Raw genomic sequence first — 22,498 nt, 5'->3', positions numbered from 1 at the left:
GGCTGTGCAGGGAGGGAGAAGGAAAAAAATATATATGTAAATATATATATATATATATATATATTAACGATAACAATTACAATATACACAATAAAAAAAGGCAGAATAACGGAAAAAAAGTATATTCATATATTACAGTTTACGAAAAATATACGGGTGGTGTCAGTCATCTAAATAGGTATGGATTCCCCGAATTACAAAAACAAAACAAAACAAAAAAAGACCAAAAGGAATACAACTTTGTTGGAAATGCAGTAAAGAGTATAGATATTTGCTTTGAGATCTATTGGAGCAAAAGTCGAAAGTCCATGAAACGGAATATGCTTGAGTGCAGATCAGGACGTTTCTGACTTTTTGGGGGCCCTTTGGAAGTCAAACGACCTGAGGGCCACATAGGGAGGCCCTGTTCAACTTCAAGGGAAAACCAGCCTGTTAATTAAATTGCCTCGTAATCCTGTCGGAAATAGCTCTCTTATTCAGATTATGAATAAGAGAGTTAATAAGAGATTATTAATGAAGCGTTGTGATTTGAAAAAAATATTCGCCGACCGGATTCATCAATATGTTATCACCATGCAGCAAGGCCACATTAAATTGTCTCACGGGGCCGGATGTGGCTCCTGGACCTGTGGTTTGAAACCCCTGCCTTACACCGTCAAAAAGCTGAGACCCTAATGAATCATTTGAGATGTAGCTTGACACTGTACATCAATCCTTTCTATCAATTATAATAATAAACATCATATAATTAATAATATAATTTGTGATCGTGCCTGATAAAAGTATTAATATTTTGAGTGTAAAGGGGCTTTGAACATTATACCCGTGCCCTTCCCGTGCTCAATTATGTGTGATTAGTTGCTGCATCAAGTTGTGGGTTGATACCATTAATAACACAGCTTTGGTACTTTACACTTTCTAGCCATATTTTGACCACTCAACCGGTCAACGATCCCCCCAGAATACCATCTGAAGACCCTATGGCCTTGAAAAACACTTTAGAAAAATGATGTGATGCAATATCAATAACTTTTCAAAACTGGAGATTTGTGCGATCTTGACAATTGGATGACAAACACTGTTTCCTGAAAAATTATAACATTGAGGTCATAGTTCATGGAACATGAAAGCATTTGGGCTCTTTGGATTCACAAGAGTCTCAGCTTTGTAGAATTACTACAATGCCCGACGGTTCAGGCACCACGAAAAGACCAAAAAAAGACGAAGATAACATTTTAACATTGAGTTCAAGTTCTCAACCTGCAATGCAACTCTTTATTGATTCTAAAATCATAAGAACTGCTGCAATAACTCTGTCCTGTGGACGACCTGTAGGACAAGAGCACAGCTTTGTTGTTATACAGAACTGCCACCAACCCCCCTCTTTGGAGAACTATTTTACCATGTTTTGGTCTATAAACAACTAATCACTACTTCAAGAGGGGGCGATTCACCACGGGTGAGACAATTAAACATAGACGAAAACAACGTTTACACGGAAACATAAACACTGGACAACAACATGTATTGAAAAACAGAGTTAATCAGGTCAAGGACAACTGGAACAGCAATTACAGCAAGCAACAAAGCGAGCAAAAGGCCGGGGGCAGGGGGCAATCTTGGCAATTGTGAAGGCGATCAAAATGGTTTGGTGGTGTTTAAGCGGTGGGTAGGCGGAGGAGAGGTCACCAAGAAGACATATAGACGGGGAGACTGGAATGCTGCGACCCAGAACGGTTGATAGCTTCTTGGTGATGTTGGTCCAGAATGCAAGGATAGGTGGGCAGAGCCAAAAGGCATGAAAGTAGTCGTCTCTGGTATTAAGGGAACAGTGAGAGCAAACGTCTTTATCCCCAAAACACATTTTGAACATTTTGTGTTGCGTGATATGAGCTCTTTTCAGAATCTTGTATAGGATGAGTTGTGTTTTGAGTTGCCGGTCATAGAAAAGGTGTTGTTGCAAATAAGCTTCCACAGGTCGATATCGGCAGGAACAACAAGATCTCTCTCCCATTCCATTGTAGGTAAAGATAAAGTGTCATCTGTTTTTAATAAAAGTTTGTATATTCTGGAATAGGGATTTATTAAATTACCGATATGAGTAAAATGTTCAATCATCGGAGGTGGTTGTAGGAATTGAAGGAAGCCGTGGCCACCGATATTATACCTTTGGGTTAAGGTTGGGAAGGATGTGTTCCAGATGAGAATTCCTTGTCTTTTCCAAGACCTGAAGAATATTGGTCTGTTTTTAACCAGAAAATGTGGGTTGTGACTGATTGGTGTGAGTTTGTTTGGAGATAGAGTGTGACCACTGAGTTTGAGGAATCTCCACCAGGCTGACAGACCCCTTGCGATGAATGGGTTTTTAAAGCAGCTATGTTTCCTTATTGATTCAGTAAGGAATGGGAGATCAGATAACTGCTAGAGCTGCTGCCAAATCCTCTGTTCTCATTCTGCTAGACTTATCAGCTGCTTTTGACACTGTCTTCTTCTTCTTTCGTATATCATCAGATGGCCAACTCAGTGTCATATAGCCACGCCCTCGTCTCCAGTCCTAGGTGAAAAAGGCCAGCTTCTGAGGGAGGGTGGAGGGTTGACACTGTCAATCATTGCATACTCCTGTCCATACTCTCAAGTATGGGCATAACGGGCAGTTCACTTTCCTGGTTCAAATCTTACCTTACTGGGCGCTCGTTCAGTGTGACATGGCGAAGCCAGCTGTCTGTGCCTCACAACCTCACCAAAGAAGTGCCCCAAGGCTCGGTGCTAGGACCCCTCTTTGCCATATACACCACCTCACTGGGCCCGATCATCCGCTCACATGGCTTTTCGTATCACTGCTATGCGGATGATACTCAACTCTATCTGTCCTTCCCGCCCGACGACCCTACTGTCTTGACGCGGATCTCGGATTGTCTCGCTGACATATCCACATGGATGAAGGATATCATCTTCAACTAAATCTGGCGAAAACGGAACTGCTGGTCTTCCCAGCCAAACAAGGTATTTATCACAACATTGATATTAAAATCGACTCTCTATCTCTTGTTCCTACCAAGGCTGCAAGGAATCTTGGTGTCATTATTGATGACCAACTGACATTCTCGGACCATGTTGCCGCCGTCTCCCGGTCCTGCCGCTTCGCACTACTCAACATCCGAAAAGTCAGGCCGTACCTGACCCAATATGCCACTCAACTGCTGGTACAAACCTTGGTGATGTCCCGTCTCGACTACTGCAACGCCCTTTTAACAGGCTTGCCGGCCTGTGCGGTGAAGCCACTACAGATGATACAGAATGCGGCGGCGCGATTGGTGTTCAACCAGCCAAAGAGGGCACATGTCACTCCGCTGCTCATCGAGCTCCACTGGTTACCTGTAGCCGCCCGCATCAAGTTCAAGTCTCTTATGCTGGCCTACAGAGTGATTGCTGGGAATGCTCCCGCCTACTTAAATGCTCTTGTAAGAGCACATGTTGCCCCCCGGATGCTGCGCTCGTCAAATGAGCGTCGCCTGGCTCTGCCGGCCGTACAGCCACGGCAATCCAGGCTATTCTCATTTGTAGTTCCACGTTGGTGGAACGAGCTGCCAAAAATGACCAGAGCGGGGACCTCCCTCTCTGTCTTTAAGAAGCACTTGAAGACCCAGCTCTTCAGTGAGAACCCCCTGTCCTAACCTACAATTACTTAGCACCACCTTGCAGTATTTATTGTTACACGAATGTTGTTGTTACACTAATCTCTGTCGCAATGTAGCTTGAATGTTATTCTCCCTTGTAAGTCGCTTTGGATAAAAGCGTCTGCTAAATGACTAAATGTAAATGTAATATTGATAACTCCTGACATTCTGTTTGTTCAATATCTCGACATCCATGGCCCAATTGTTACTCTGGTTGTAACCATTTAATTATAAATTGATATAAATTCCCTGGTATGGTATCTGAAGTTTGGGGCTGCTAGGCCTCCACAGTCTTTGTTTTTCTGTAGTGTTGCTAGTTTAATTCTCGGTTTCTTGTATTTCCAATAAAATTGATTGAGTATTGAGTCTAGAGTATTAAACCAATGTGCTCTTGGTTGCACTGGGGGCATTGAAAATATATTGTTTATTTTTGGTAGTATATTCATTTTCACTGCTGCTATCTTACCAATTTGCGAGATGGGTAGGTTGTTCCATCGAATGAGGTCTTCTTCAGTGGATTTGAGCAATGGAGTAAAGTTAAGGTTAAACAAATCCGACAGATTGGTGAAGATATCAATACCAAGGTATCTAATGTTGCCCGTTGTGGTGGTTAAGGGAAGTTTCTGGGTTACAGCATTGCAGTCCCCCCCAATGAGTGGTAAGACCGTGGTTTTAGTCCAATTTATTGAATAGTCTGAGATAGCTGAGAATTTAGATATAAGATTGCACACTTCCGGTAGGGATGATATTGGGTTCCGTAGGCACAACAAGATATCGTTTGCATACAAACTGATTTTTTGAACAGAATTTCCTGTTTGTATGCCAACAATATTACTGTTTTGATGGATGGCCGTCGCGAGAGGTTCAATAAAGATGGCAAATAGTAAGGGGGAGAGCGGACATTGTAGAGTGAAACGCTGTGAAGCGTAACCATTGGTGATGACAGAAGCAGATGGGGAGTTGTCTGATCCATTGAATGAGTGACTCCCCAATGCCAAATTTGTTGAGGGTTGAAAAGAGATATGTCCAATTATTTATAGAATTCCACTGGGTAGCCATCTGACCTGGGTGATTTATTGTTGGGCATAAAGAAGGGAGCTTTCCTAAGTTCTTCTAGAGTAAGTGGTTGATCGAATGTGGTAGCCTGCTCTGTGGAAAGTTTAGGGAGGTCAATATCATCAAGGAATGAGTTAATGTTTGATATATTTGTTTCATTATCTGAGTGATATAGCTTATTATAAAAGTCTCTAAATATGTTATTAACGTCTTGTGGGGTGTATGTTATCCTACCATGTGGATCTTTGATGGCTGTAATAAGTGTTTTTTTCTAAAATGGCAGCTTGGGCCCCCCCTGGTGCCTTTGAGGGCCCTATGCAATACCATAATGCACATACAGCAAGAAACGGCCCTGATGCAGATACTTGAGAAATATACTTGTATGGGTACGAAGTACTTGTACTTTGTTACTTTCAATCACTGGGTGCCACTGGGTGACAAATATATCGACACACAAATCGAATATTATCAAGTACAATTCTTTATTTTCAAAGATTTTACAATTTGGACCGCAAAGTGGGCTGCAAAGTTTACAAAAAACCTGTCGACTTTCCATGTTATATAATTTATGTATAATGCTGGCTTCAAGCGAAGCTACAGCAAAAGCTGTCGCAGAAAGCACTCTCATACAGGTTGAGTGGTCACCATGTTAATATCTGGTCCTCTGTGACTTAAATTGATGAATTTTAAACATGAATGATAGTAATATATAGGAATTTATATTCATAATTTGTACCCATATATCCATAACAATACTTATTATAATAATTTATCCTGTGCAGAGGATCAATTTTTGTATTTTTGTACAATTGTCAAAACAAGATGGCCGACACAGGCTAAGCTAAAAATTATGCTGATGAGGTTAATATGCTGGGAAAAAAACCCCTGTAATGGTTCAATCGATGCAATCATGAGCCTCAACAAACAGCCTTCATGGTCACGAGTGAGCTTGGCTACTAAGAAACGTACAGTCTGTAAACACAGTTAACTGAATATGCTTAAAAGTGTTTTAATGACAAAACATCACCTCCAGAGTCTACAGTTTATTATTAATTTCCAAGTTTATACATTTGCCACAGCAGCACTTGGCATATGCAATATCCACTTTTGACGATAATGTGCAACCAAAGCCTTTGGTTAAGAAAATTACGGGGACATTAATGGCACTTTCTGGAAAGGTTCATCTGTATTTTACAGTTTCTGAACATTGTCCCCCAACCCCCTCCCTAAAAAGGCAGAATGTATTGCTTGTGTTGAAGTCAGGCTCCCTATAGATCTAACTTCTTTTGCTGACGGTGATCCAGGTGTCATCTTTGGGTGTTGAAACCAGCTCTGCTCTGACCTCCATCACCTGTCCCTTCGGCTGCTGGAGCTTCAGCCGCCGCACCAATGTGCTGAGCAGAACCGCGGCCACGGTGTAAGCAAACCTGCCAAAGGAATGTCAGTCACACGGAGGTAGAGGTTAAAGCAACACTATGTAACTTGCCTACATTAGAATAACAGCTTCAAAATCATGTTGATCGTACACTGACTTGTAATATGGAGACTGGCACTTCTTTCACCAAAGCGTCCGGTAATAATGCTCATACAAAACAAAGCTGCTCAACCTTCCCGACAGTGCGGATGAGACGGGCCAGTGACGCAGCCGGGCACCCGCAACCGAGCCGGCGTGCACCGGCCCTCACTTTCATTGCACCACGGGGGTTTGTTACACCCTCTGAGTCGCACGTGCAAGCCCATCTACCAGGCTGAGCACCTCTGGTACCTACACCGGTAGCAGGGGACCACCGGTGTGCCCTCTCTCAACGGGAAGAGGGCCTCCGGCGGAGCCATGGACTGAGTGCTCGCTGAAACAGTGAGGTCCGTGCAAGGGCCACTGTAACATTAAATTTGTAACATAGACGGTTACTGAAACGTGACCGATAAGGTTCAAACTTGACCGGTAAAATAAATGACTCGGAACGAGTTTTACGACAATGCCGTAAAAGTGTAATTACACCCAGAAACTGTAGGGGCGCCAAATCCCAAATACCAAACGTTAGATAGTGCTGCTTTAAGTCAGATCAAGTGGAAATTTTGAGATTGGAATATCACACAAGTATAAGTAATATAGTAGAAATAACACAAAAAAAATAGCAAGAATGTACTCTCAAAGTTTCCCATGGTAGAAAGTGTGCCATCAGGTGTAATTAGGAATCAAATTACTTTAATACGCATTTTTTTATTCAAGATAGATGGCCTGAATGTCATCCCCCTCAGAGCATCCTCGGCATTAAACAAAATATCAATATTGATAGATTTGGCGTGACATGACTGTAGGAGGGAGGGAGGGGGGAAGTGGAAGGTAGGTAGGTAGATAGATAGATAAAGAGTAAACAATAAGAAAATTACAAGATTTGAAATGACATTTTATTTAAAATAAAAATATAACATATATATATATGAATCTGTGAGGAATTTCCAACAAATTAGTTCAGGAGGCACAGCAACATTTAGACACCGCTCTCCTGCATCCTTTTAAGGATGAGCCGCCGCCCAACCTACCTCAGCTCAGGGCACGCCTGGTTCCCGGAGAAACCCAGCAGAGAGAAGCTCTTGCTGGCGGCTTCCTCCTCGAATCGATCCGGGTCAAATCTGAGCGCGCGTAGGGAAGAGTGTCCGGAAACGAGAGCACCCCCATCCAGGCGACAAACGGAAATTAGATACATCGGAATATTTGATGACTTTCAGTTCAATGGCCACACATGGTCGACACTGAAGCAAAAGGTACATATCAGATAGTGCTTCATTATTATTACGGCATTCTTATTTAACCCTTTAAGGCAGTAATGGACCAAGTTGAGTTCCTTGTATGTGCGAATGTTCAATTCATATTGTCATATATTATATCAACAAATAAAAACTGCTCTAAAGTCATAAAATGGCTACCTGTAGGGGGTGCTCCAGGTGTCGGCGTCTTGTAAGACCACTCCAAGGGCATAGATAACCAACGTCTGAAACACAGTATAAAAATACATTAGTGACTATATAGTCAGTCTTTCCGTTTATTGGCACGCCATTATTCAAGTTCTACCATTTTTTTTGTATAACGCTTATGATTGGGATTAGATGCCAGGATAAGTACATAATTGTTTGATTTGTGCACGCAATCAAACTTATTATCTTTGCTTTTTGAACTTTTTAATTCTTCTGCTCTCCTACTCAAATTTTTGCAGATAGACAAATCATTCAAATTTTCACATGTAAAGCCTTGTCTCATGGGGGCTATTACTTTTCTTTTTGATATCTGTTACAGTTATTGAGATATGGGTTACTGCATACTGTGCTGTATTGATGTTCTGTTCGGTATTACTGTATTGCTGAGCCGTGCTGTTGTACACTGTACTGTGTATCTCTACACACACTACCTCACTTTATTCACATGCCACTTTAATGCTCATATCTGTATATACTGTACATAATAGCCTATCCCATATACATAAGTCTATTCCCTATATTTATATTTTTTACCCCCACACTGCATTACCTTTGAGTTCTTATTTTATTCTATATTATTCGACTTACTTACTGCATTACGTTGTAGGAAGTAGTTAGTTAGTCAAGTAGAAATTTTTAGGTAGCTATTGTGTTCAGTCTATAACATACATAATGACCAACCGGTCATTATGCACAATATGTTGCAATGACATTTCACTGCATATATGTATGAAAGTATGTGTGTGTGTGTGTATATGTGACGAATAAACCTCTTGAATCTTGAATATGAATATTTCTCTGTAATAATTTTTTGAATGGCCTTCTATTTGAGAGAACATATATTCATTAATATGTCAAATACTATACACGCTGAAGTTATCACACCTGGCACACAGGTGCCCCATGGAGATGTGCTCAACGTGCTTTAATAGCTCCACCATGTGGTCAGTTATTAAGCATTTTAAGTTTTGGCCAATAACTCATGACCCGTGAGGCGTAGAAGAAACATTTTTGAACAGTGGGTTCCTTGGATGAAACCAATTCGACTGTAGTCGGCCCATTTGTGCCTATAAAGTCCGGCATTTTGGACTTTCTGCTTGACACATTTTTGCCTCTTTTGGCAAAATTAAAACATACCATATTACAAAACATATTTCATCGAATGTTCACCAAATTTTGTACAGACCATATTTAGATGACCGCAAACAAGACTTATGAGTTTGTTTTTTGATAGCACTTCATGTTTGTCTGTAATTGGTTATCACAATTTTAAAGGCTTGGACTGATGCACTTCATAGGACATAAGTCTTCAATGCAAAATTGGATTGCAACCACTTTTGTAAATTTTGAACAAGTGTCTAACGTTTGATGGAATTCTACCCAGAGGGTGCGCTACAGTAACAATTTAACATGATATTTCTACATATCTGTTGTCTTTAATCAGATGAAACTTGGTACACAGCTTCTCCACAAGCATGTGTATGACATACTGGAGCACGGCACCAATAGCTCTACCTTGCGGCCACTCAAAACACCACTATATCGTGAACGCATTATTCAATTACCACCGACTTTGGGTGGTATCTTCAGACGTGAATCACCATCAGGGGCAGACCCACCCTTCCTGGGAAAAACAGAGAGTTGCCCCCCTCAACATATTATTGTAAACATAACTATATAATTTTGAACAGATAATATAATAATATGCACTGAAAACACTTGTACTAATTATGGACGTAAAAAAATGCGCTTAAGGTTCGAAAGTTTGCGTCATATGCCTCACAGTGTTTGGTCCGCTGCCTCCCATCCCCAAAACCCCAAACACATGAGCCCTGGGTACCAGTGTTTGTGGAGCAGTCTCTGGAAGTGGTGGCTGACCTCCAGTAAGGAGCCACTTTGCAAAGATTAACTTAAAACAAAGGATGTGTCAGATATTTTTCTTTACTTCTACCACTCAGTAGAATAAAATATATTTTCATATACTGTATATTCTATAGTATATTCTTTACAGTATATTATTTTCTTCTCACTGCATGTAAAATGGCTGCCATGTTGTAATTTTGTTTATAATTCTGGAAATAAATGAAGACTTAATGCATAAAAATATATATAATTACAACAAATACTAAAGTTAAGATATTAAGGAAGTTCTAGAGTTCTGGACTTTTACACATTCACAGCAAAACATTAGAGATCTGCTTCATTCGGGAAAACAAAATCGAATTATTAGCTTTAGAACTCGCTTCACGCCTAAAACGACAAACGACAAGAACAAACTGGAAGCCCATTCATTCCTGTGGAGAGTCGGAATCTGCAAGCGAAAACGCTGTGACGTGCTGCAGTGTGGAATTTCCGCGTCTGATCGAGGCACCGAGATACAGTACGTTCAGTACAGTACGTACATTTTTCTAGTTTTGGTCCGACAGTACAACCGGAAGTTAGGCCGGTCAAGTTTTTTAATTTATTGTGACTGGGCTTAAAACGAAATAAATAAATTACGTATCTCAAAATAATGACTGAAAAGAGGCATAGCTTGCTGAAGCTAGTTCTGTCCGACAACTCGACGACGCCACATGCACGGTACACCTTGCCAGCAGTGTCGAGCAGTAGAGCCCAAGACGCCAAACTCAAACGATACTAAATAAATAAAGAAAATTTTCAAGTAAATCTGTTAGCACTAACGTCGGATGCGGATAAGCATTCGATGTGATCCCGGCTTTACCCTGATGACTCAAAGACTTGCGGTGTATCCAATCGGATCACATTTTAGCAGGATTAGTAATACAGAACCTATAATACAAACCCACTTCTTATTTTGGAGGTTGAATAGGCTTTTAAAAGACCCCTTCGTTTTAATTTTTCGTTCAACTTTAATTTCCCGTTTCCCAGAGCAAGAGAATAACGGAGCATGAAAGAGGACTGGAAAATGGATACCTCTTTGGGGATGACGTGCTGATCGACTTTCCCCTCCACTTCCTGTAGCCGTGCCGCTACTGGGGTCAGCTTGGCCGTTCTCACCGTCTCATTGAGAACCTGCTGGCAGTACCTGGCACGGAGACACCGGGCTGATCGACCTCCACGTGACTGTCTCATCCCCCATTAAAGAGGAGGACAGTGGCAGGAGCTCTTTGGGGAATTATCAAGTCCACAGTGCATCTGCCAAAATCTCTTCGAATGTCAACAATCTAGCTTGAGGGTCACCATGTTGTCATAATTTAAATGACTTTTCTTCGGAAAAAAAAAAAAAAAAAAAGTACCTATCTATCCATCTATATTATTACTCGAGATTTAGATCGGATACAAATACAAATTATGACGCACAAGACTCCTTCTTTATTCCATCAGCATAAAACATGCAAAAACGACGAATCCAAGTAAAACTATATCTTATCGTAGCTTCTATTGATTTTTTTCTTTCGTGTATAGTTGTATACGTGCACTGCGGTCTAGACTCCGTTGGTATGTATTGGTTGCTTCGCGCAGGATCTGTGTCGGCTCGAGACGAGAGACAGCAGGAACTGAAGCTGCATTCCATGGGAACTCGGAAAATTGTAATTTGGCTCGACAGAAAGTGAGTGCGTTTCATGGGAACTCGGAAAACTGTAATTATTATAACTATTATTATTATTAGGTTAGGCATCAACAATACAAAAATGACAATACCGATAGTCTTTTAGACTAACTTCGCAAAGTTACTGGGAATATTTCTCTCTAATGTGCGTTTACACTGCAAGAAACTGGATGAACTTATATTGAAATTTATTGTTCATCACATGTAAATTGATTCACTAATGTTAACCAAAAAATTTATAATCAGTTATTTATTACTTAATACACAATTGTAAGACAATTTCAGCATTCGAATAGTGTTTTTTTTTTTTAATCTGATTTCTTTAACTATCTTTTTTTATATATAAAATACCTCAGTGGAATTAAGTGCAAGGAAAAAAAGAGGGGATTGTACCTGAGCTTCGGTATCTTGTCAAAGGAGACCGGATCGGACCCGAGAACCTCATCCAGCTCCTGGTACAACTTCTCCTGAACCTCTGGAGATGTGGACAGGAAGTGGACGGCCCAGATGCACACTGCCAAGACGTCACAACTATAGGTAAAGGCCCAACTATAGGTTGGGCGATATGGCAAAAGTCTCCTCCACTGTCAACCCAACAATCGGCGATTGTCGATATATTCGCCAAGGGGGGGTGGGGCAGGATCAGATCGAACCGCCTCTCCATTGGCCCCTGTCTCCCCCTCTCTCTGCAATTTTCCCCACGGGTGCTCGACCTTCTCCCTAGGTGCTCGGGCCCGGAAGCACAGAATCGGCATCGTATGCGGCGTGCGCACACGATTTTCAGCGAATGCAATAAAGAAAGAGCTCGTTGCGAAAAACAATACAAAATCCCCTATATAGGATTATTTTGGTTTTAAACTGGATGGAACTGGCAAGCCAAAGGACATAAAATATGTAATTTTCTGCCTTTGCAAATGCGCCCGGGACGGAGCACCAGGTCTCACTGGCAGCAGCGTGGAGGTTCGGTTAAAACATTTCGCTTATTTAGGCGTTTTTTGGGGTTTTTTTTCCGTTTCCAATTTTGGAAGCTGCTTTCTAAAATCTTGCAACAAAGTTTGAAGGAGTGGAGGGCCAAAATAAACCCCACCCCCGTTAACAGCTGTGTCTGAGTGTGCTCTGCACCGCTGCCTTGTTCCTCCAATATCGAACCGAACTGAACCGAACCAAAGGAAGAAAGAAAGAGAGAAAGCCCTGTTTCAGAATGACCTGGAAACGGGTCTACCAGGTTTACCGAGTAAACTTGTAATCCGGTTCCTGGATTAAAGCTCAAACCCCATTGGTTCACAGAACCCGAAACTTGTGCTCAATCCCCAGTGGTTTACAGAACTAGAGGCCTCCCACTGAAACAGCCCGTTTTCAGTGGATTGGACGCATGTTAGAATGGCTTAAATGCATAATCTGAGTGGTATTTTCAGCAAAAAACTTTAAAAACATGTTTTGGGGACCTGAGAGACCATATATTAACTTGATGAAAGGCAGCATAATAGATCCTCTCACAAGATTTAGAGCATTACTTACGGTTAGCTGTGATGATGCAACCGGCCAGCGTAAAAACCATACTATCCTCCATGATCTAGAAAAATCAAACCAAATTAAGATAAAAAATAAAAAATTAAATTGTGACAGATATACAATTAAAAATTAATCCCAAAAACAGAGGGATGTAGTAGGGGTGCGGCTGCTCTCTTTTACTGTATCTGGTCTTATTTAATTAAATATTAATAAAATAAAGATTAATAATAATAATCTTTGACCAACAATTATGTCTAATTTTGGAGACACTGGGTGTTGCCTACTCACCAGTTGTGGCTTTCAAGTACTTTTTAAGCACAATTTTTTTCATTTTCAAGGACTTCACGCAAAACAGTTTGATCTATGTGACCTTTATTAATTAAAAGACAATATCATCTTAGTCTCATTGTCTATTATTCATATTAGCATATATATAAAACAACTCATTGTACTCTACTGTTAAAGTGTATTTCCAACCATGCTGGATTAAATGAACATTTGCCTGGAATAATCTGTTGTAAAAGCGATTCTGTAAATGTTTTTGCTGAGTTACGATTTGAATAACAAAATCGGGGCAAATATTGGAGATTTTCAATTATCGCATTCTTTTCAACGATTTCCAAGCACTTCAGCAGAAAAGGTGCTATTTTCAAGGTATTCTAGTACTTACACTTCTGAGGACAAAATTCATGCACCTGAGGGGCCTGGTAAGAACTTTGTTTCAAGCACTTCAGCACAAAGGGGGCTATTTCCAGTACTAAACATTTTTGAACAAACACACACACACACACACACACACACACACACACACACACACACACACACACACACACACACACACACACACACACACACACACACACACACACACACACACACACACACACACACACACACACAGTGAGATGGCCCACACTCACCTGTCTCTCTGTGAGGTTGGACTGAAGCAAAGTGTCCACAAACACGCTCTGGTCCCTCAGGCTCTTCCTCTCTTTGACTACAGACAGAAGCTCGGACTCCATTTCTGACAGAGCTGAACACGCAGGGAAAAACAAGGCGTAAAGTAAACCAAACAAGTAAAGTAAAGTAAAAAAAAGATGTCTATTCTACATCTATATTCTACTCTATAGTAACTGATGAGGGAATCATTCAGTATATCCAAAGAGGATGTGGTTTGATTGCTCAGTTTGGTTAAGTCGATATGAAGACGTTATACGATGGACAATGGAAAATTTCATCCATTATTTGGCAAAAAAAAATCAATTGTAAATTAAAAAATGTGTCACATGATGTGAATCATGTCATATGATATGAAAATGAAATTGCATTTGACCGTGCAAAAGAAATTATACAGTAAATGTTGCGGTTAATTAGTAACCCCACATGAAAAGAACCTATTACATGATATACTAACTAGTAAACCCACATGAAAATACCCTAATACATGTTATACTAAACCACCAAAACTCAAGATAAATGTATAAGAAAAAACTTTAAAAAATGTACATTATAAAACCAGAAGAGGGAACCAAAGTCTTCCACAAAACAGGAGGACCAAATGCAGCTGAACGGATCCAAGGCCATGTGCCCAGGCGTTCCAGCGATCATAGAGGAGGGCCTCATCCAAGAAAGGGGAGGATACCACGTAACAATAAAGGCTCTGATTGGCTGTCTAGAACAGTGGTCCCCAAACTAAGGCCCGCGGGCCGGATACAGCCCGCCTCCACATTTGGCCCGGCCCCCTGAACAATACCAGAGACGCATTATGATTTTTTTTTCAGTCTGGCCACGCGAATCCTAGACTAGCCCCTGTCAAATACAACGGAATAATTGCGAAAAGGTTAGGTAAGAGAAAAATTGATTCAGAATGCAGGGTATTTAACTTGCAGTGGTCAAACGATTATTTTTTTTTGTTCAATGCAAAAAAAAGGCTGTTTGTCTCATCTGTCAAGAGGCGGTGGCCAGCACTATGAATCCCGTCACAAAGACATGATAACTTGCAAGGCCAAATGTGAGCAGACAAACTCTCAAAGCTAAAAAGTGGACTGTTAGCTCAGCAGAATACATTTGTACGCCAAGCTCAGCTGAACCAGGCATCCATTCAGGCCAGCTTTCGGGTTGCTCAACTGATAGCATGCAGCGGTAAACCTTTCACTGATGGAAATGTTTGAATGCTGTCGCGGAAGAGGTGTGTCCCGAGAAGAAAGATGTCTTTAATGCCGTGAGTCTGTCGGCGAGTACAATCACCAGACGCATTGAAGAAATCGGGGGTAATGTATATGCCCAGCTGCAGCAGAAGACGAAAGAATTTGAAGTCTCAAAGGGACTACAACAGGGGAGGATATTTTCGGCAAAGTATGCCAAACCATGGAAGAGTTGGACCTAGACTGGTCAAAGCTTGCCAGCATCACGACTGACGGGGCTCCTAGTATGGTGGGCACGTCTCAGGGTCTAATAGGACGCATGAACTGGGAAATGGAAGAACGGGGTCTCACCACCCTGCTACAAGTCCACTGCCTAATTCACCAGCAAGCACTGTGCTGCAAAGTGTTGAAGTGGGATTCTGTCATGAAGGTTGTGGTGTCATTTATAAACTTCATCAGAGCAAAGGGACTTAAACACAGACAGTTCCAACAACTCCTGTCTGAACTGGAGTCTGCGCACGGCCATGTGCTGTACTACACAGAGGTCCGATGGTTGAGCCGGGGCAGAGTTTTGAGGCGTTTTTACGAGCTGCTACCCGAAATTAACGCATTTCTTCATTCAAAAGACAAAGCGGTCCCAGAGCTGATCGACCCAGAATGGAAATGGCACCTCGCATTTTTAATAGACGTGACAGAAATGCTGAACAGCCTTAACTTGCAGCTACAAGGCCAGGGGAAACTCATTTGCGACATGTATTCTCACATAAAAGCATTTGAGGTGAAACTTGCGCTGCTTTTGGAGTGAAAGTGAAAAAGCTCAACTTCATCCATCTCCCTGCTACCCAAAACCTCTCTGTAGAGAACCCAGCGGTCCCGTTCCCAGTTGAAAAGTGTGTGGAAGCACTGGAAATGCTGAAGGCGGAGTTCCGTGTGCGATTCCGGCAACTACATGTTAATGCAAAAGAAATCCGTCTTTTCCAGAACCCCTTTCTTGCCGACACCGATGAAGCCCAGCCTTCTTATCAGTTTGAGTTGGCCGAGTTAAAGAACTGTGATGTCCTGAAAGACGCATTCAAGCCCAACAGTCTCATTGACTTCTATGCCGCCCTCCCAAACGACACGTACCCTAACATAAAAAAAAAAACACGCAATGAAGATGTTTACACTTTTTGGCAGCACGTATATCTGCGATCAAACCTTTTCACACATGAAACACCTGAAAACTCAGATGAGATCAAGATTGACAGATGAACATCTGCATCAGTGTTTGAGACTGGCTGTGACTAGAATGGAACCTGATATTCAACTTCTCACCAGCCAGATGCAGGCCCACAGTTCACACTGATGAACATACATAGGAAGCTCACTTTTCTGACTTGAATGAGTCATTCTGAGTATAAACAAATTTAATCATAATAAAATCTACTGGGATAAAATCCATCTCCACAACCATACTGGTAGTGAAATGTATTGTGCTGTGTAGGTGCTGTATCACTTAGTTCGGTTTCTCAGCCTGCTTGCTTTGTGGTTTTCACAGGGAAGTTGAGGAGAGCTGCAAACAGCGGTGTCTACAAGCCTACTGGAACCTACAAAAGGATTATAAGGAAGGAACACAAGAACTTTGAGAGACTGCTCATATGAGTCATTTGAGTAAGAGATTCTGCTCTGACAACTAAGCTAAACTTTTACCTGTTAAGATTGTGCACAGCACAACAGAAAGTTAATGTTCAATGGACTTTTTTTCTGTGAAGAACCCAGAGAGGGTTATTTGGTCATTATTTATTTCATAAATAGTGTTATTATATATTTCCTGACTTTATTTTTTCTGTGAAGAACCCAGAGAGGGTTATTTGGTTATTATTTATTTCATAAATAGTGTTATTATATATTTCCCGACTTTATTTTTTCTGTGAAGAACCCAGAGAGGGTTATTTTGTTATTATTTATTTCCTAAATAGTGTTACTTATTTCATTAATAGTGACATTTTTTATTTCCTGACTTTTTTTTCTGTGAAGATCCCAGAAAGGGTTATTAACATTTGGTTATGTGTGGCTTTCTGGAAAACAATAAATGTTTACGTTTAGGCACCCCTGCGATCGTCACACTTTTTCTGTTACAAACTGACCCCGGCCCCCATCAGAGAAGGGAAAAGTTATGTGGCCCTCACAGGAAAAGGTTTGGGTACCCCGGGTCTAGAACATCACACCAATACGCGTGATGACAGGACTACGAGCTGCGATTGTCTCAAACCCACAAAGAATGTGGCTCCTCGGACATAAAAACAGGAATAAAGGTCTTAACAGTTGGTTTTGCAAAACCCACTCAAAGTTTATTGGTGTATTTTGACTCTCTGGTATACAAATAAGCTTATTCGCATCAGACTCTGTCCGGTTCCATTGTTTTTTCTTCTAAGTTTTTGAAGCCAGAAGTTTTTGAAGCCAGAATTGACAGAAACGTTGCACAGAGATCCAGACCTTTTACTGGCCCTGGGTCTGGACCTTTTTTTTTTTAACCACGACATTAACTACTTTCCTTTAAATAAACATTTAATCAAATTGTTTCATAGTAGCTGGCTCATAAAAAAGTAAAATTTTGTCCTCCACAATACATGTATTCAAAAATGTCAAATAATTAATTTTTATGGTTTGATACTTTGATACCGTTTTTTACACGAAAATTAGTGCATATATGCAGGTTTTTATTAAACGTGGTTAAACCCGCTAAAAATAGGCGACTGACTCCTTTCCAATTGCCAGGAGACGAGAATGACTTTCTTTTTTTTGACAGTGTGCTGCCGGAGAGCCGGCCTATCTGATCCTTCGGCGGCGTGGAGCTTGTTATACACAGATATTCCTGTCTATTAACGCGCCAACGTCCGGAACATCAACACGTGTCATAGCATCATGCAAAAGGGGCGAAAGGTCTGTCTACCGTAAGCCAGGTGTCGTGTTTCCACCACTGCCAATCGAAGCTGGAGCGGATAAATACTGGTGACTACTGCAGAGTCATTTGTCTCAGGAATAAATGCTGATTATAACCCTTCCCACTAAAGACAAACGTCAGATGTTAGTGGGTGTTAGCGATCTTTTGTCCAGTGGAAAAAGGGGAAAGGATTTTTCTTTCCATTTTATATATATATCAATACCCACCGTCTTCATAATGTCCCTTTCTGCTGGAGCTCTTCTCAAGGGAACCATCCAAGTATCCTTTCCCAATCTCTGACCAGACCTGATGGTGACGATGAAGATGAAGATGATGAGGAGGAGGATGACGACGACAGGTGTAACGGAACACAAAAACCATACCTATGATTTAACAGGTATTTAAAACCAAACTATGATTGTAAAAACCCATTGATACATCAAAGTCAAAGAGCACTTGTTGACTCTTTTTCCCCACCAAACTATTTGCAGAATCAGCTAGAAATGGAAGATCCGCGCCTTGTGCATGTTAAATATTTGGCCCATTGAAGCAGGTCGTGTCTCACCGCATCGTGGTTCCTTCGGAAACGGATGACTTGGGCGTCGTCTCCAAAGCGCCGGCCCAGGGTGAGCCGGGTGACGCTCTTCATGGCCAGGCCCAGCAGGTGGGCGCACAGAGGCGTGTGCTGGCCTTCGGGGAAAGAACACCACTTTCCCACCAACTCCTCGACCAGCTTAGAGGGATTAAGAGAAGACAATATATACTGCTTAGTAGTTGAGAGTGGGAAGGTGGGTGTGTTAAGTCTACTGTGTACATGTCTCTTTAATCAGAATCAGTTCTTAGTCACCAGGTACATTTACATATACTAGGAATTTGTTCTGGTGAGGTTTGGTGCATTTCTCCACAGACAAATAGCCTAAAAAAATGGAGAATAAAAATAATAAAATAAAATAGAATAATAAGTGAAGTAAAAACACTAAAATAAAAAAGTGAAATATATACTATTAGTCAAAAATGCAAAAGGTAGAAATATATACTACATATACTACATGTCATACCATGCACAGGATAAATTGTGATAGGTAGGCTATAGGGAGGCAGGTCTCATCAGTCATATAAATATGAATGATTACTATGTACTAACTAGCTTATTACAGTATGTACAGTGTAATACCAGTGTTATTGCACATATATTTTTGCACAATTTCACAAGCAATACGCAAGTGTTAATTGCAAAACGTTAATGAGTCAGGAAACTCCAAGTAATGCAAGACAAACCTCGAGCACAAGGGGGAAGTTGTTCTTTAAGGAGTTGTTGATGGCGCTCTCATAGACCTTCTTCCTCATCAGCGTCTCTGTGGGGCCACCGGCCATGCCGGACTGGTAACCTAGCAACGACTTCAGCATCGTCTCAAAAGAGTCCGCTGGGGAGAGACACATTTTGATGTACAGATTAGCCTTGTGGCTGAAGTTCAATCCAGGACTGGTTACAACGAATAAGCAAGGAGCACCTAAAAAAAAAAAATAAACATGACAAGGACAAAGTATTTTAACTCACCAACACTGTAATAATAATTTGGTATCAAATGAGTAGTCTTTGATACTAGATAATGATGCAATTTGGTTGAAACCGGGGAAGTATCACATTTTATATCAAGTCCTGTACAGTACATGACCATCTGACTTAATTTTCAAGTTCAATTAAACCCCGATGAGGAGGAAAATTCCACCGGTGTGACCTGCATACTGTACGTACTAGTCCTGTTGGGATTAATATGCTGCCTCAGCTGCTCCACAGACCCCAGGCTGACCACAGGGCGTCCACCGAACCAGAAGGACGCCACTGGTCCAAACTCCTGGTGGAGAGTGACCAGGAACTCATGGAGGCTTCCCTTGTTGACAATGTCTTGGAGGTTTCCATCCCTGAAAGGGAGGGAGCTACTGAGTCAGTGTACACCATCATTTACTTTACATACATTTAAAACCTCAGATTTAAACTGCATCATTGCATTGAAATAATCCAATAAGAAAATTCCCAATTACATTCCATCCATTCTCCTATAGGCGAACCTGTTGGCCATAAATAGACTAATAGATGTAAAAAGAAGAAAAAAAAAAAAAAAAAAGGAGAAGACAACAAATATTTGGACAAGATACTGACACCTAAAATCTAGTTGCCATGGTGATCGGCAAGTAAGTTTGTTTTAACAGCATACAACCTTTAAAAAGTGACTGTTATGGGTCGATTTAAAGTCATACATTTACTGTTTTTTTTGACAGGTCCTGGTTGAGGTGCAAATTAGTAACAGTGGCACAGCAATGAAAAGGACAAGCTGCTTACTTTTCATCTGTGGGGTTGAGGCCGGGGATGCCAGAGACACGTCTGGAAGACTGAAACGTTTGCAGACAAAGTACAAATCGGAACAGAGCATACAGAGCAGACCATACCACAGGGTAATTTTTCAATAACACACATAATGTTGGGTGGAAGAGACCGACAGACAGACACAGATTGATAATTTATCCCTGGAGGGACATTGCAGTGTTTCAGCAACACACATTAAAACAATAGCCGATAAAAGTAAATATATATACGGAAAACTATATACACAGGGTCCAGTATAGTCGTGTTAGGTACGTATTACAGTTTTCCGGGTTCTGTTAAACGCAGCACGAGTTACAATTTTCCGAGTTCCCTTTGAACGCCGCACCGGCTCCTCCAGTCTGTCGTCTGAACAAGTGTAACTACTACGCCAAGCAACCAGGTCTACACGGCGCAATTCTCCGAATGAGCACCCAGAGACGGAAACCGGACTTATATAACATCGGTTCATGATGTGACACGTTCCCCGCTCCACAAACTAATCAAGATATGCAAACATTCTTCAACTTCCAGTCAATGTGCAACGGTTTTTCACAAATTCCTGCTACAAATGTAGATCAATGTGTATAAAACTCGGACCACAAGATGTCTGAAAACGCCCCGGTTCCAACGAGACCGCAACCATGTCCGTGGCGAGTGTGATGTTCCATGAAACTTTTGAACCGAAAAATGCCAGACTAATAATAAATATCTGAGCAAAAACAATAGGGTTCCAGCCCTGCAGGCTGGACCCCTAATAAAAAGTAATATAGTATCTTGGAAAAAGCAAATAAAACATATAATAACAACAACAACAACAACAACAACAACAACGTGTCCATTTTGTTTTCTATATACACAAGTAATTGTTACTTTTATATACACTTTTGCGTTAAATTAGCATATATATACACACACACACACACACATACATACATACATACATACACACACAAAAGTATTTCAAGTGTATAGATTTATGGGACATGAAGGCTGTTATATATATATATATATATATATATATATATATATATATATATATATATATATATATATATATGGTATGTATGGTACCAAACACTGTAACTGTAATACAAATACACAATAAAGACACAATAAAGTATGTAACAAAAATAATAACAATATACGATAAACAAAAAACAAAAAAAGAAAAGGAAAAAGCGTGAAGCTCACGTCACATTGCTGGAGCCAGCCACCATATTTGGGGGATCACTTGCATTGACTATGAACGTCGGTCGGCATTTCCGCGTTAAAAGATGCTTGGAGGTCTTGTTGGGGTGGGGAAAAACTGCCACAGAAATGCAACCATCTTGTGCGAAACCTCGACCCTCCGTTCTCTCCCATCCGTCCTCCATTTATTTTAAACATTTCGTATATTTCAGCTATTTCTCCGTGCACCAAAAATGGCGACAGGAGTCCATAGCAACCGTCCAACTTTACACTCCCGATCTACAATCAACCTGACATAGAAAAGATACACACGAAACAAATACAATACAATGCACATAAAACACCACCTCATCTATGAGGATAGAGCACGCTGCGCATGGAACAAATCCCGCCTGGCATTCAACAGTGTTTATAAAGTGGTTTAAAGGCGGCACAGAAAAGTTGTCTGATCTAGTCCAGTCCCGTCGCACGACCCTCCCCTGTGCGGCGACTTACCGGGTACAAATACACAACGGCGCCGATCAAAACTATGACAAACGTCACAGCGAAGATCGCAAAGTCCAGCATGGCGACTCGGACACGACCCGGGCAGCTCTTCGCGGAACCCTCTCCTGGCTCGGTCACAGCCGTCGACTCGGCGCGTCCGGGAGGACCACGCCACCGCCACCACGTCCGCAGGAACGGCGCTCGCCCGATCGTGTGCTCTGCGCTCGACCTCGCGCTCTGCGAGCGACGCGAGGCTCGCCAGTCCGCCGGGAGGCCAGAGCAATCCACTGCAGAGAGCGAGCGGACGCGACGCCGCTGAAGCTGGCCCCCGAGCCGCAGCGTCCTGGTTTGGCCCCCGAGCCGCAGCGTCCTGGTTTGGCCTCCTGGTTTGGCCCCCGAGCCGCAGCGTCCTGGTTTGGCCCCCGAGCCGCAGCGTCCTGGTTTGGCCCCCGAGTCGCAGCGTCCTGGTTTGGCCCCCGAGCCGCAGCGTCCTGGTTTGGCCTCCGAGCCGCAGCGTCCTGGTTTGGCCCCCGAGCCGCTGAAGCTGGCCCCCGAGCCGCAGCGTCCTGGTTTGGCCTCCTGGTTTGGCCCCCGAGCCGC

The 22,498-nt window shown here is 41.8% G+C and overlaps 1 protein-coding gene across 1 annotated transcript; it reads right to left on the bottom strand.

Moving 5' to 3' along the window:
- Positions 1-5,215: 5,215 nt before the first annotated feature.
- On the bottom strand, positions 5,216-22,223 carry cyp20a1 (cytochrome P450, family 20, subfamily A, polypeptide 1). The gene is made up of 13 exons (XM_080024027.1): positions 21,908-22,223; positions 20,201-20,250; positions 19,616-19,782; positions 19,138-19,283; positions 18,425-18,592; positions 18,087-18,165; positions 13,713-13,825; positions 12,799-12,853; positions 11,674-11,794; positions 10,644-10,755; positions 7,662-7,726; positions 7,278-7,367; positions 5,216-6,160 (listed from the first exon to the last, which is right to left on the bottom strand). The coding sequence occupies exons 1-13, from the start codon at positions 21,977-21,979 to the stop codon at positions 6,010-6,012; spliced, it is 1,389 nt and encodes a 462-aa protein (XP_079880153.1). The 5' UTR covers positions 21,980-22,223; the 3' UTR covers positions 5,216-6,009.
- Between the last annotated feature and the right edge of the window lie 275 nt (positions 22,224-22,498).

Source organism: Zeus faber (genome assembly GCF_960531495.2).
Source record: "Zeus faber genome assembly, chromosome: 2".
In the NCBI taxonomy this organism is placed as follows: Eukaryota; Metazoa; Chordata; class Actinopteri; order Zeiformes; family Zeidae; genus Zeus; species Zeus faber.
The sequence above is the reverse complement of the archived record's forward strand: the minus strand, read 5'-3'. Positions and strand labels throughout refer to the sequence as shown.